General features: G+C 36.9%; 1 protein-coding gene across 1 annotated transcript in view; it reads left to right on the forward strand.

Annotated features, from left to right (window-relative positions):
* Positions 1 to 13,518, forward strand: part of MAN1A2 (mannosidase alpha class 1A member 2) — a 145,575-nt gene that overhangs the window by 43,369 nt on the left and 88,688 nt on the right. The window contains exon 3 of the mRNA XM_080347010.1: positions 7,361 to 7,457. Coding sequence (XP_080203136.1) covers positions 7,361 to 7,457 — 97 coding nt within the window. The remainder of the gene's footprint in view (positions 1 to 7,360; positions 7,458 to 13,518) is intronic.

Below are 13,518 nucleotides of genomic sequence, written 5' to 3' on the forward strand. Positions count from 1 at the left end.
TGTTCTGGATTCTCAAATTAATTCAGCATGTTGAGAACAGCTGCATTGGCTTTAAATTAGTTTCACTGTACTTTTTTTAATGCTTATCTAATTTTTACTGAGTTAGTGAAATCTGCATAAAGGAGGACTGGTTTTGATCAAGCATGTTGGTAAACTAATTTTTAATGGATATATTAGAATGAAAATTGTGCATTTAGCAGTTTGGCCAGTATGGGCAAGTTAGAAATGGCCCTGCATGAGGTTGCGTTCCATGTTGGGATAATTACATGAAGAAATTATTTTACATTTTAAAATCTTTAATTTTTGCTTATGAGAAGCTTTGTAGCTTGGTGTATTTATTTTGCTCTGACAGGAAGATGAAAATAAAGCTGCTAGTGTGGATGGTGCAGTACTGCAGCTGCACATTCTGGATAGGTTGCTTTAGTTGGTAACTTAAAATGTGCTACTAGGAAGGAATGCAAGTTTGTGTGTTTGAGGATATTTAAAAAATGAATTTATTTACTCCAGTTGTAGCAATTACGGAACGTGCGTTATTTGAAGCATGTTAAAAATTAGAGAAGGTCTTCATTGTTGAAGATAGCTTTTTCCTAGACCATTGTGAGAAGAACCTCTCTTCCAACAACGAGCTAACATATTTGCAGTATTTAAAATTCATGAATGCAAAATAAAAATCGAGAAAAGAAGGAAACATTTCACTTCACTGATACAATCAGCTGAACAGAAATGAGCAAAACCCCAGGTAAATTATTTGTCTCCCGAGCTGGGCAAATCAAAAGGCTTCATGAAATCTGATGAACCTTGTTGCTGTGGGTTTGTGTGTTGTGTTTTTTTTTTCTTTTTGTTTTAATTTTATGTACTATTTATTCCCATATTACTGAGACTTTTGTACCAAAAATCATGAGTTATGACTAGATGGAAGAGGGCTGTATATTAAATTGTTATACAAGTGACAATGTGTATTTTGCACCTGTGAAGATTTTGACTGGAAAACAAGAGCATCCTCTTAAACATCGTAAAAATTCCACTAATTGTTAGTTGTCTTTACATACATCTGCTGTAGTCCCTTTTGTGTTTCCCAGAGCAGCTCCATAGAATATATGCCAGTATGTTAATGCCTGATGATGATATATTTCAGAATTACTGATATTAATGATGTCATCGATACACAGTGTGAGCTGCTTGTAGGTAATGGAACACACCACAAGAGGTTACTCGTTAAGACATAGACCATCTGTGGTGCCTGAAACTTGCAACAAACTTAGTTTACTCTGAGATTTGGCTTCTTGAATTGCATTGCTGGCATCTATTCTTATTTTCTGCTTTGTTACCAGAGGACTAGAAGGTGGCTAACAAGACATCAGTTTTTGAGATTTCAAGGAACTGCAGGCCTCTATGCCTGCTGAATCAACTGTGCAGATTAACAGAAACTAGAACAGGCAATAGAATTGTTTAGCACAGAAGTACCCAAGGTCTCCCAGTATATTTAAGTGATGTCATGATGCAAAAAGCTATAGCAGATCTCTGAAAGAGTCAATAAGCATGTGGACAAAGCAGATAGTTACATATACAATTTGTCAAAAAAATGTTTGGCAAGGTTCATCACTAACAACTGTAGAACAAGGCAGCCCTGGGTTGGAAGGTTGTGTCTCTATTTGCCTGGAGAAACTGGTTAGAAGGCAGGAAATTGAGAGTACAAATAAGTGGAGCTAGAGGCCATAGAGGACGTGCTGGGAGATCCATGCTCTAAATAATGCAAATAAATTATTTAGAATTGGAAAATGGATGAATAGTGGTATAATGAACTTTGTTGCCAATATGAAGGTTTGGAGTAGAAAATGGAGGCCAGACTACAGAATTGCAGAAAAATCCTATGGGACTGAGTGAATAGCTCCCCTTTTATTTCTCAGCTAAATGTAAAAGGATGCACATTGGGGCTGGAGGGGGAAAAATTCCAACTTCATGCTTAATATGAAAAGGTGTGAGGTGACTTATTACCACTTGAGAATGAGAGCTCGTGTTTATAATAGTTCCTTGGAAATGTCACTGTACTGCCCAATATCAGACAAAAAGCTAATATTCAGTATTTTTGGAAAAGAGAACAAGACAGGCAAGGTTCCTATGGTAGTGCCCCTGTATCTTGCAGGCTTCATGTAGTTCTGTTCTCTCAGCTTCAAAAATGATACAGTAAAACTGGCAGAGGTGAAAGGGCAAACTGATGAAGATGATTAGATTGATGCTTGAAAAGGCAAGACTGGAGAAGGCAAAACAGGAAGAAATGAACTGTTTTCTGCTGGCTGATGTTCAGTCCTTGTTGTTTACAGAGGTGATCTGGGAGGTTCTAGTTTTCTGAACACCACAGGACCAGTCAGACCTGTGACTGCCAGTTTCTCTGGAAACCATGAAGACACACAAGGTCAAAAATCGTGATTCATCATCTTGGGAAAAAAGCGTTTGGCTTTCTTGTACAAATTTGAGCAGTTGGTTCACTGCTATAAGCTGTCCAAATTTAGGCACTTTACTATTCTAGTTCTCTGCAGTCTGAAGTGTTTTCCCCATAGTTCCATCAGGCGTCTTAGTCTTGAAGTATTTCATGCCAACAGAAAAGGACAAGCTTCTCATTTTGCATACGTTTGACAAACATTTTAGTTTTGCTTTTAGTAATGGATTTCTTATGAATTCATCAGTAGAAGAAAACCCAGCTTTATGTGTGTGTTAGGAACAAGTTCCAAAGAGACTTTTTCAGTGGCAGTGTTCAGAAATGCACGACAGTCACAGACTGATACTTGAAATAATTTCTCTTTAGGTAGAGATTTGTGACTCCCAGAAGAATAAAATAATTTGTATGAGTTTTCTAAGTTTATTCAAAAATCTGAATATCTATACAAGGAATAGATTGTTCTTTAACCTCCAAAAAATATTCTCTGCAGACAGTAGGAAAATGGTTATTAATTTTTGATCTGCAAATTGAGAAGTGATCTTGTCTAGCAAGTCCTTGGTTAATTTTAAAACAGAATTTGAAGGTGGTTTATATAAATATCTTAAAATTATACCCTTAACCAGAAGAGGTTCCTTTGAAAGCAAAACCTATTTGCTGTCTCTGTTATGCACATTCCTGATGAGTGGCAAGAAGAGGATAGGTTCCTCATTCTGTGTACAGTCAGTCTTTGCGATCTGCCAGTAAATTTTATTTTACTTATTTCTCAGGATTCTTATTTTCTATTTGCTAGGTGACTGCCCTTTTTTGGCAAGTGGAAAGGGGGTTTTGAACCAGTCTGTTGGTTTGAATTGTTATTTCTAACATGCTGCTGTACTGATAGATCTCCCTTAAGAAAGTCTCTTTTCAATCACTGTATCTTCTTTTTACTGTTACAGTCATGATTTTGTCAGAAGACATCATTGCTGCTTTGTCTTTAAAAAAAAAAAATAAAATTATTTCCCAGTGACTATAAACTCTACAGTAAGGTCCCATGAACGTGTTCTGAAGTTAGTAGAAGCATCTAGATAATGGTGTACCTACAAGAGCAGTTTCATTTGAGACATGCCCTACTTCTTGCCATTCTGACTCTCTTGCAGTAAAATACAAATCAATCTTTTTGTAGAATTATCAAGTTGTACAAGCAGCAGCATCTTGCTGGCTTGTATTTTTGTATGATGCATCCCATAATAAGCATTCCAGTCATTCTCTGTGACTTCCCTCTCTTCTTACAGACAAGTGTTTTTGAAGAAAAACTTATCTATACCTACAGCTATTCTTCAGCATTTCCAGCTTTCACTATGCAAATAGTCTCTGGCACAGCCATAGAGATAATCTTGGTCTACATATCAGGAGTTCACCTGACTTGTGCTTCATGAGCCAAAGTGACATCCTCTGTTAAACTTTTAGCTGCCAGAGGCATCTATCTTTTCCTGTCTTTCAAAAGCTTCTGCATGCACAACTGCTCCCAATAGTACAGAGATTGTACCTATAGTATTACCATGCTACCAGTTCTGGCAGTAGCAGGAATGTCCATGTTGTTATGAGATCTCTTGGCATATCATCCTTACAAAACTTAACATTGTATATAAGAGCTGTGCAGTTTCTCATTTGAATGTAATGTCCAGTTACCTGCTAACGTGGTATCACGGAGAGTTCTTAGTTTGTGGAAATGAGCTGTGTGTCAGAGTAATGTTCAGCGTTCATCCAAAAAAAGAATCAGTTGACTAGTTAGTGTAAGAAAGTCAAAAGATTCTTGAATATAACACCATATTCTTTGTACACTGTTTGGGGGATGCAGAGGGGACAATGTTTGTGTTTATCAAAGTAGCTTGGTCTCATCAAAGTATGCTTTCCTATCTCAGAACCTCAGATGATGCATTCAACTGTCTTAGTCTCTTGTGTTTGACACTGTCTCTAGTCTCAATAGTGTATTTTTAAGTTACTTCTGCATTGATTCATGAATCTGGTGAAACTGACTCCTTTACAGTTTCTGTGTTAATGAAAGTTTATCCTAGGATAAATTTTATTTTATGACCGTATGGATGTAGAAACTTCTTATGTTGTCACATATTCTGTTTTAGCACTTTGTAATTTCCATAATTTTATTGGGTTTCCTCAGAACTAAATAGTTCATAACAAAATCTGTACTTTCCCCAAAAGCCATTGGGACAGTGAAATATTCCACAATTAACATTCTGTTGTGAGGAGGCAAGTTTATGTTCTATTGGGCTTAGCTAGTTTTGATCTATACTGGTATTTGCCTACACTTTGAGATTTTCACAAAGCTAAAATGTCAATGCTCCCTTGATTCTCCTTCATTAAGAATTTAATTGCTGCATCTATTTTCATGTAGATGTGGCACTTAGGGATATGGTTTAATGGTGGACTTTGAAGTGTTAGGTTTACAGTTGGACTCTATTTTAAAGGCTTTTTTCCAACTTAAATGATTCCATGATTTCATATATTTGAATTCAAAGGTCTCAAAAGCCCAGTTTCCCTTATGTGGAAGCAGGTTGGTTAGATCTGCTATGTCATGGTCACCTTGTTGTTCATACATCTGTGTTATCAAACTCACACAAACTCACAAAGTCACCAATCAGTAATTCTTTAGTTTCATTCTCTAGTGCCATCTAAAACTATAGGTCTATGTCTTCCCAGGTAGAGTTTTTAGGATTTAAAGGTGGATTTGCAATTGGAGTTTGAGTGGGACACTTCACAGAGGCCTTTACTGCCCCATTCTGCCTGGAGAAAGCCTTAAGTCTACCCTAACTGGAGAAAGTCTTAAGTAGCCCAGTCTCCTCCCATAACTGATCCTGCTTTGAGCAGGAGATTGGACTAGAGACATCCTAAGGTTCCTTCCCACCTGAAGGATGCTGTGATTCTCGATTCTTAAGTTAATGAACAATTTTATATAAAAACTTGTAGTTTGGTTCTGGATAATCTTTTTAAGAGGTCTCAGAGGAATTTCTATGCTGACTGTGATTAGGCTTCTATTGTGTATCATGCTGTAGTTCTTACCTGTTGAGAGGAGATCGCTTTACGTGAGTCATCTTGAGGTTCTAATAGCTATTAATTGTTCAGTTTGATAAGTGCTTTATAAACACTAATTTGTGAATGCTAATGAAATGTTTTTTCTCTCCTCTTTTAGTATAATATTTATATCCTCTTTTTCTTGCATTACAGGTTCATGACACTAAAACCAACTATGCATTATTATTGCCTCATCAGGTGTCTGAATCTTTTAGTGCAAATCCCAAAAGCAACATGGGAGCTGACCTTGAATGACAAGCAGTAGGAGTGGGACGTCTGGCATGTTGAGAGGGACATCCGTGCCTAGGTTGATGTCAGTTTAACTTAACACAGGAGCGCTTCCTAGCTCCTGGGCCTGTGCATATACTTTTGCTGCCGTTCAGATTTATTGTCTGGGCATGAGTTAACTGAGCCATGAGAAATTTGGAGGGAGTTTACATTCAAAGGAATTGCAGCCATGTAAGTTGAACAGGGATCTCGTGGTGGTTGTGGAGAGACAGAAACTTTGCTTTGCATCTCTCAGCAGGCAGTTTAAATGCAGTGTGAAATATTTGGGATTGCCAGATGCTGAGTTTCACTAAATCCTAAACTCACTAAGAAAAGAGAGCTGCTTCTACTGGCTGCACCACAGCTTTTAGGAGACATCTGCTTGTTTACTCCTGGTTTCTATGAGTATGGTGACTCTTTGACTCAAATAAGAAAACTAGAATCTTGTAAATCATAGTGAAAACTTTATTTGCCCTCATATAATTGCTTTCTTAAAGACTTAATCTGGTAGTTACATTAGTGTAGCCTTTCCTCTTGGAGAACCTTTCTCACACTTGTTGGTATCATGGTTCAAGTTGAGTTGTTGTTTATATTAACATTATAATACCACTTTCTAAGATATAATAGAACAATATATAAGATTTTGGATACAGTGACATGGCTGTTGTTTTAGAACAGGTTTGTTCCTGACTGTTCTTAGGTTTGGGGCAATGTCTTTTGGCATCTGATTTCTTCACGTTACTTGCTTTGATCTGTTTAGGTAATAATATTTCATTTTTTTAAACTGCGTTTGCTTTGCAACTTGGTCGCTGTTTGATTTCTGCTGTATGCAAACAAGCACAAGGAATTTAACAAGTTTTAACAAATCTATAAAAGCTCTGCTTAGTTAGTGGTTGATGTTCACAGTTAATACTTGCATGTCAGCAAGATCTCTTGGTTTTAGGTGTAGTTTGCTACAATAGGTGGTGGAAACGTCTATTAAAAAGGAGCTGAGAATGTTGCGTGGAGCACATAATAATAATTTTGTACTACTTTGTTCATTATGCTTTCTAAAGTGCAAAGGTTTGGGCATTTCTTTTGGTAGAGGCTGTATGACTCTATCTTTGTCAAGTAGGTGTTGCTAATAAAAAATTTATTGTGCCTTTTGCGAAATTGTTTAGTCATACTTGGATGCACCAGTGTAAATAAATCCCTTTTATGCTTCAGATATTGGTAGATATTTTTTATTTTGGTTAGCATTTTAGACATTAGCCAGTATTTTTCACAGTTCCTTATGCTTAAATGCATTACTTATGCTTAAATTCTTAAATGTCTATGCATATATTTAAGGAAAAGAAAGAATGAACAATAAAATTACCTAATGCAGTGCATTAGTCTCTGTAGCTCAAGTTAAATAGACTTGAAGTTGTTTCCAAATTTATTCATGCTGTATAATCTGATTTCTGTAACAGATAGAAATAGTGGCAAAGTAACTACCAGTATATTGGGATGACTGTGAAAGATGAAGTCTCAAATAAGAAGTAAAATATTGTATTCATACAAAGTAGTTTTATAATGTAATTGAATCCTATTTTTTCCATCCCTTAGATGATGAAGCATGCCTGGGACAATTATAGGCAATATGGATGGGGACATAATGAGCTCAAACCAATTGCCCGGAAAGGACATTCCACCAACATATTTGGTAGGCTATATATATATATATATATATTTTTTTTTTTTTTTTTTTTAATTTACATTCTGTTCATGCTATCCTCTTTGAAAGTCTACCTAAACTTCCCAGCAAATTTTCTTTTATATAAATCTTTTGAAGTGTGTATGACAGAAGTGTGTTGATTATTTCAATGGTACTTCAATGGATTATTTGACTAAACTATCTTTTTGGGAGTAATATGTTTTATTGTTACAAAAGCTAAGCTGTGTCTATGTGCAGTTACTTTGTGTACACATATATATAAATAAGAGTTACAATGCAGTGATGATATTTTGGGATGCAATTACTGTAATTTAAAAGAACCTCATCTTGTCTTGATCTTTGCGTTTAATTCCATGAGAATGTGATACAAGATAAAATGCACATAAAAGATGCTAAAAAACTGGTAGTATCACAGTGAAATTTAAAGTAACTTTTAAAAAGAGATCTGGGTACAGCAAAAGTAACATTGTGACTTTGTGTGACTTGTGAATCCTGAACCTGTAGACTGTAATGAAAGAAAAAAACAACATTCAAAATACAGAAATTTTGAGAGTAGTAGCAAGTTTTGAAGAAATTCAGTGGGTAGAGTGAGAATATTTGAGCAATGGAGTGTGAATGAATGTCGCAAATGCTATTTAGAAAAGTATGAAACGTGCGGAAAGCAAAGATCAAGAATTTGAATAGCCTTGTACTGTGTACCTGTGATCAGACTAGGTGGCTTTTCTTCCTTAAAATATCAGTGATCTGTAGCAGTACTGCTTTTGTAGTGTAAATGCATTGGGACAGAATAAGTATGATAGTGATTGGGGACTGACAAGCATTTTATTGGTACTCGAACCAGGAAGGAATCAATTTTTTTAATCCCCAGTTCCCTAGGACTGCTGATGGTTCAAAAACATCAGGTAGTTTTAACTGTTAGAGGACTGAGCCCTGGAGGTTTTCTAGGCTCATGCTCTGGTATAGCAAAACACATACCCTTGATATTAGTGCTTGGGGTTAAGCTTGGATTGGTCCAGAGTGCACCTATGATGACTGAGACATGAAGTTCATGCATTTATTGTAAAATGCACCCAGGAGAGCTGCTCTAAGACTGTGTAGGGTCAGGGTTTCATACTGTATTCATCTATGCTCTAGTATCTGAGAAAGGTACAAATTTATCATAACTACTTTTTACATCAAGAATGAGTGTGGATATACTATGTATATCTTAAGTATGTTAGTATTGGTTATAATAATTTGCTTGCAATCGAGTCTTTATTGGCTTTTATTGTAAGGCGATTGGCTAATGACTGTGTGAGGTTGTTTCTCCTTGCAGCTGGTATTTGTTTTATTTATCTTGCTTTAAATCTTGAATTTGTTTCTTGTGGATGATAACAATACAGATTAGGATTCTGTAATTTCTGGTTTTCTGTGTTTAGTGCCTGAACCCAAGATAAATTATTTTGACTTAAATAAAAATTCAGTTAGCTTTTTGTTTTCATTTGTAGGGGAAAAGTAAACTCACAGAGGAAACTCATTCCAAAAGAAGTGTCAAAGGAGTTGTTTCAAAGTATTGTAATACTTAAAGGGATTTTATTTTTTTTCACTCTGTCCTTCCCTTGATCTCCTTAAGTTTTATCTTGAAAGCATTCTTATGTAAAGCATTCTTATATCTTACAAATAAACAAGTGATATTCTTTATATACAAACAGTTCTTCCTCAAATTTATCTGCATGATGAACTTCAACCTTAAGTAAGTGCTGGACATGGATAAGGGAGATCTTTAACTGAACACACTGCTCCTCTCCCTTGCTCCCAGCAAATAAAATCCTTCCCCCAAAGCTGTAGTTTGTAGAAGCTTATTTAAATCCAAAGGAGAATAATTTCAACTTCTATGTGAGCCCTATCCACAGTACAGACTGCTTGCCTTTATGCAAGCAAACCCCTTAGAGCCTGGCAGTGATTGCCTTCTGTGGTGCACTGGAACCTGCTTTCTTACACTTTGGCAGGGTGTAAAGGCCGGTATTCGTTTTACTACTTTATATTCATTTATGAAGAAAAGTATAGAGTCGGGTGGAGTTGTCTGAGGGAAGTAAGATGTAGAAGTTAGTGTGCTCAGGAGAAAAGAGCATCTGGACTGGATGAGGAGTTTTAAAAGTGAAATGGAAGAGCTGACGATGCAGCTGTTACTGAGCATAGTGTGAGGCTGTAGGGAAAGCCAGGGCAACAGGACTCAGCTGTGATAGATGAAAGGACATTTCTTAGGTTCCTGGAGAGTATTGTAGAGTATTTTTAGATAATTTCTTTTTGCTACCTTGTATATTGGTACTGCTTTCATTTCTACTAGAAAAATCTCTTCTGCAGCTATGTCACCCGTAGTACATGGCTTTCCTTTATATTTTCTCTAGCTGATGAAGTTGGGTCTGACAGTGAAAATCTTTGTTCTCTTGTATGATGATGTAGTCTTTGCTGTTGAATTTGTATGCAATTCCTTTGCTTACTATACCTGTCTTGGTTTGCAACCCAGACTCTCTATGAAGTGACTGTTTTTTGGGGGGTTTTGGTGTGCTTTGGGTTTTGTGTGTGGCTTTTTTTTTTTGTTTGTGTTTGTTTTTGTTTTTATATGGCAGAAAAACATTTTTCTAATGTTTTTTTTTAATATGACTGACACAACATTTTGAAACCATTTTAATTTTACTCTTTTTATTCCTCCTCTGCTTACTTCTAATACATCTCCTCCTACTTTTTTCTCCTTGGAATGCTTATCCTTTGGAATGCCTCTTGTTTGGAGTTTTGGCGTCGTTGTCTGAAAGAACTTGCAGGCTTCCTCCACATTCAAGTTTCTGATCCTCTTATTCCAGCTAACTCTAGCAGCCAATTCCCTAAATGTTTCTCCTTTTAAAATCCAGATGCTATTTTGTGCCATGTAATTTTTAGCCAAATATGATTGCTATGTTCAAGGCTTATTTAATCTGAAAAACTTTTCTGAAATTTATACTATAATATTCAGTATATACCAAGTCTAAAACAGAATCAGCTGTTGTTGATTTGGTGGGTGGTTGATAGGAATGGGGGGGAAAAAAATTGATCCTTGTACCAAGGACTGTCTAGGCTGTATTGTTATTGCTAGTAGTTTACCAACCTCTTTTACTCATAATGACACCACTCCCAGTGGTATTTGCCTTTATAGAGGCATTATATAACTTTTTTGAAAACTGATGCTACTTTTAGTAAAAAAAGCTGCATAGCAAAACCTGTTTTTATTATTAATCTCAAAGGGGGATTTACCCAGACTATTTTCTGCCGTTACTGCAGTCTGTTGTACTTCCATTTCAATTCATCGCACGTCTGTGAGATTCAGCAAGGAGATAGTATCGCTGGTTGTTGCTGCAGCCCTTTGCGTGAATCTTTGGGAAGTCAGGTTTACTGATAACTCTCAAGTGAGGCAAATGCAATTCAATTTAGAAGGCAAATGGGCCATTAATCTTCCCTGTTGGACTCCCCTTTCCCTCTGAAGCAGTGTATATCTATATCTATGCCAAGAGGAACATCAGTGTTCCCAGCATCACAAGATCAAGAGGAGGTCAGAGAAGGGGAGAAGAGGTGGCCAGCTCTGCTCTCATAAATCTTAGTTTTACATCATTTAAAAAGGATAAGGAGGGGTGATAAACTTTAGACCAAGGTGCTGTGTGCCTCACTGAAGCATGGCAGCAAGAACATTTGTGGGCTTGCCCCAGTTAGTGTTTTGACTTTTATAACAAAACCTGCTGGAGTTGCTTTAGTTGACCTGCGACTAGAAACTCTTGCCAGTCTTTTTGAAATTTCTGGCCTGGTAATGGTAAATTGTAAAGCAGAGCCTGCTAAAAATGTTGCCTTTCAAACTGTGTAGTCAGTCAGTAGTTAAAATCTTGAATAGTACCTCTTCAACAGCTGGGTCTCAGAATTAGTAGGCTGGTGCTGCTGTTGGACAGGTGACTGGGAACTGGTGGGCTTTTAAAAATATTTACATTTAGATGACATACAAAACAAATCTTTATAGTTTCTGTGTTGCTGAAACAGGGTGATAACTTGCTCCTGTTTTTGTGAAAGTTGTCTGTTTTTGAAAGAGCTAGTAATGTCAAGATATGTTATTTATTCCTTCCCTATAAAATAAAGTATAAAAGACAAGGAGAAATTATATCAGAGAGGTGTAATTTCTCTTTGTACTTTAAATTTTTATTTGCAGCTCTGCTGGTGGGTGTAGCAGCTAAGCTAAAAAACAAAAGTGTTTTGCAGGAATAATTTAGCAGCCACTGGGCATTGTTGCAGAGGTGGGGTTGTATGGGATCTGGGTCAAGTTCTCATTAGAATACAAAGAGTGAAGACAAAAGGCTGATGGCAAATGATGCATGTAAGATCATGAGCAAACATGACAAACACTGAGCCTTACTTCAGAAGGTTTTTTGCCTTTAGTGAAAACCAGAGTAATTGATGGTGTTGGTAGATTCTCTTACTGTAATGAAATCTGATTGGATTTGATTTTGGGGATCAGAGTAATGGTCTGAACTATGCTGTTTAAAGATGATTTGTCCCTGAACTTGTTTGGTGACCCATAGGTGAACATCTCATGGAAACACCAGTAAAATTACTCAATCTAGATATGCTTCAGAGTTTTAAATTATGTATATATGTGACATCTTTTACATCAGTATCTTATGAACTAATTACCATAGCACAAGCCCGGAAGACTCTTTATTGTGAGTTAAATTGAGCAGTTTGTACTACTGGGTTTGTATCAGTCTTCAATCTTTATTTTTCAAAAACAGTGTTTATTTGAGAACCTGAATGACTAAGAAAAAAAAAAGGCCACAGTCTTGGACAACTCAGAACATCATCCTCAGCAAAACTAGAAATCATGGGTGGTCATCTTACCTGATGCTTTCTGAAATTAGAGGTCTGAAAATTGTTGTGTGGGGGTGTTTGTTATAGTGTTGATTTTGTGTGTGTTTTCTTGTTGTTGTTGTTCGTTTTTGTTTTGTTTTTGTTTTTTTTGATGTGTGTGTGAAGTTGACTGTGCAATTTGCCAAGTAATAAGTACATGACAAAGTAATGATAGAAACTCTTGCAAAATTGTAAACTTCCCATATTACTAGCAGTGCATTTCTAAACCTTGCATTTTTACGTGTTATGTCTAAAGATGAGCTGTGTTATGTGAAGATGATCTCATAATGTATACATAAATAGATATGTCTAGATATGTTTTGAAGGGTGTGAAAAAAATCTTTCCTAAGTAATAATGATGTGGAGTTTAAGTTGTACATGCTTGCATACTGGCATGCCCATTTTCATGCAGAAGGTCTCAATGAAAGTATTTCATAATTTGACACACTAGGACTGTCTCACGCATCTATAGTGCTTTCATGCCTCTCCTGATCTCTTATTGCACATGCCATGTAAGTGGTCAATTTAATTTGTGACGTCTGCAGGCTCTGTCTTGGGATGTTGCATTCTGGGAGGAAGGGAAAATTGTCAATGAAGTCACATTGTGGTTGCATTTGTATTATTTAGTAGAGCCTCAAGGCTGCAATGCAGTGCCATATCTCTTCCCTAACACATGACCAAATGCAGCTGTTCTCTCTTTTATGAGGGACTTCAGTCTAGCACGTTCAGTGTCATATAACATAATGTGCTACTGCTTCATATATTGGGAAAAATGAAATTTTGAGGTGCATGTTGGTTACCAAGCCAAGATGTGACCAAGGGAACAACTCAATAATTCAGCTGGGTCAGCTCTAGTAAGGTGATTTTTTTTGTTGGTTGGTTTGGTTTTTTAACTTGCCAGCGGACTACTTGGTTTCTGCCACCTTGTTGAGTGTGTCCTGTTGCCTGGTTGCTGCACATCCTGTCTCAGCTTTCTGCTACCAGTGCCACTGATGAACCCCCCTGACCTGGGAGAAAGTTGCTGAGCCGAGTGCCCACTGCTGCAGCGTGGGAAGCTCTTGCTGCAGATTCCTGTGTTGCTAAGCAGTGGAGATCTGACAGCGCATTTCTCCGCCGTGCCGGAGAGCAGAGCAGCGATGCTCCCAAGCCC

Source organism: Nesoenas mayeri (genome assembly GCF_963082525.1).
Source record: "Nesoenas mayeri genome assembly, chromosome: 1".
In the NCBI taxonomy this organism is placed as follows: domain Eukaryota; kingdom Metazoa; phylum Chordata; class Aves; order Columbiformes; family Columbidae; genus Nesoenas; species Nesoenas mayeri.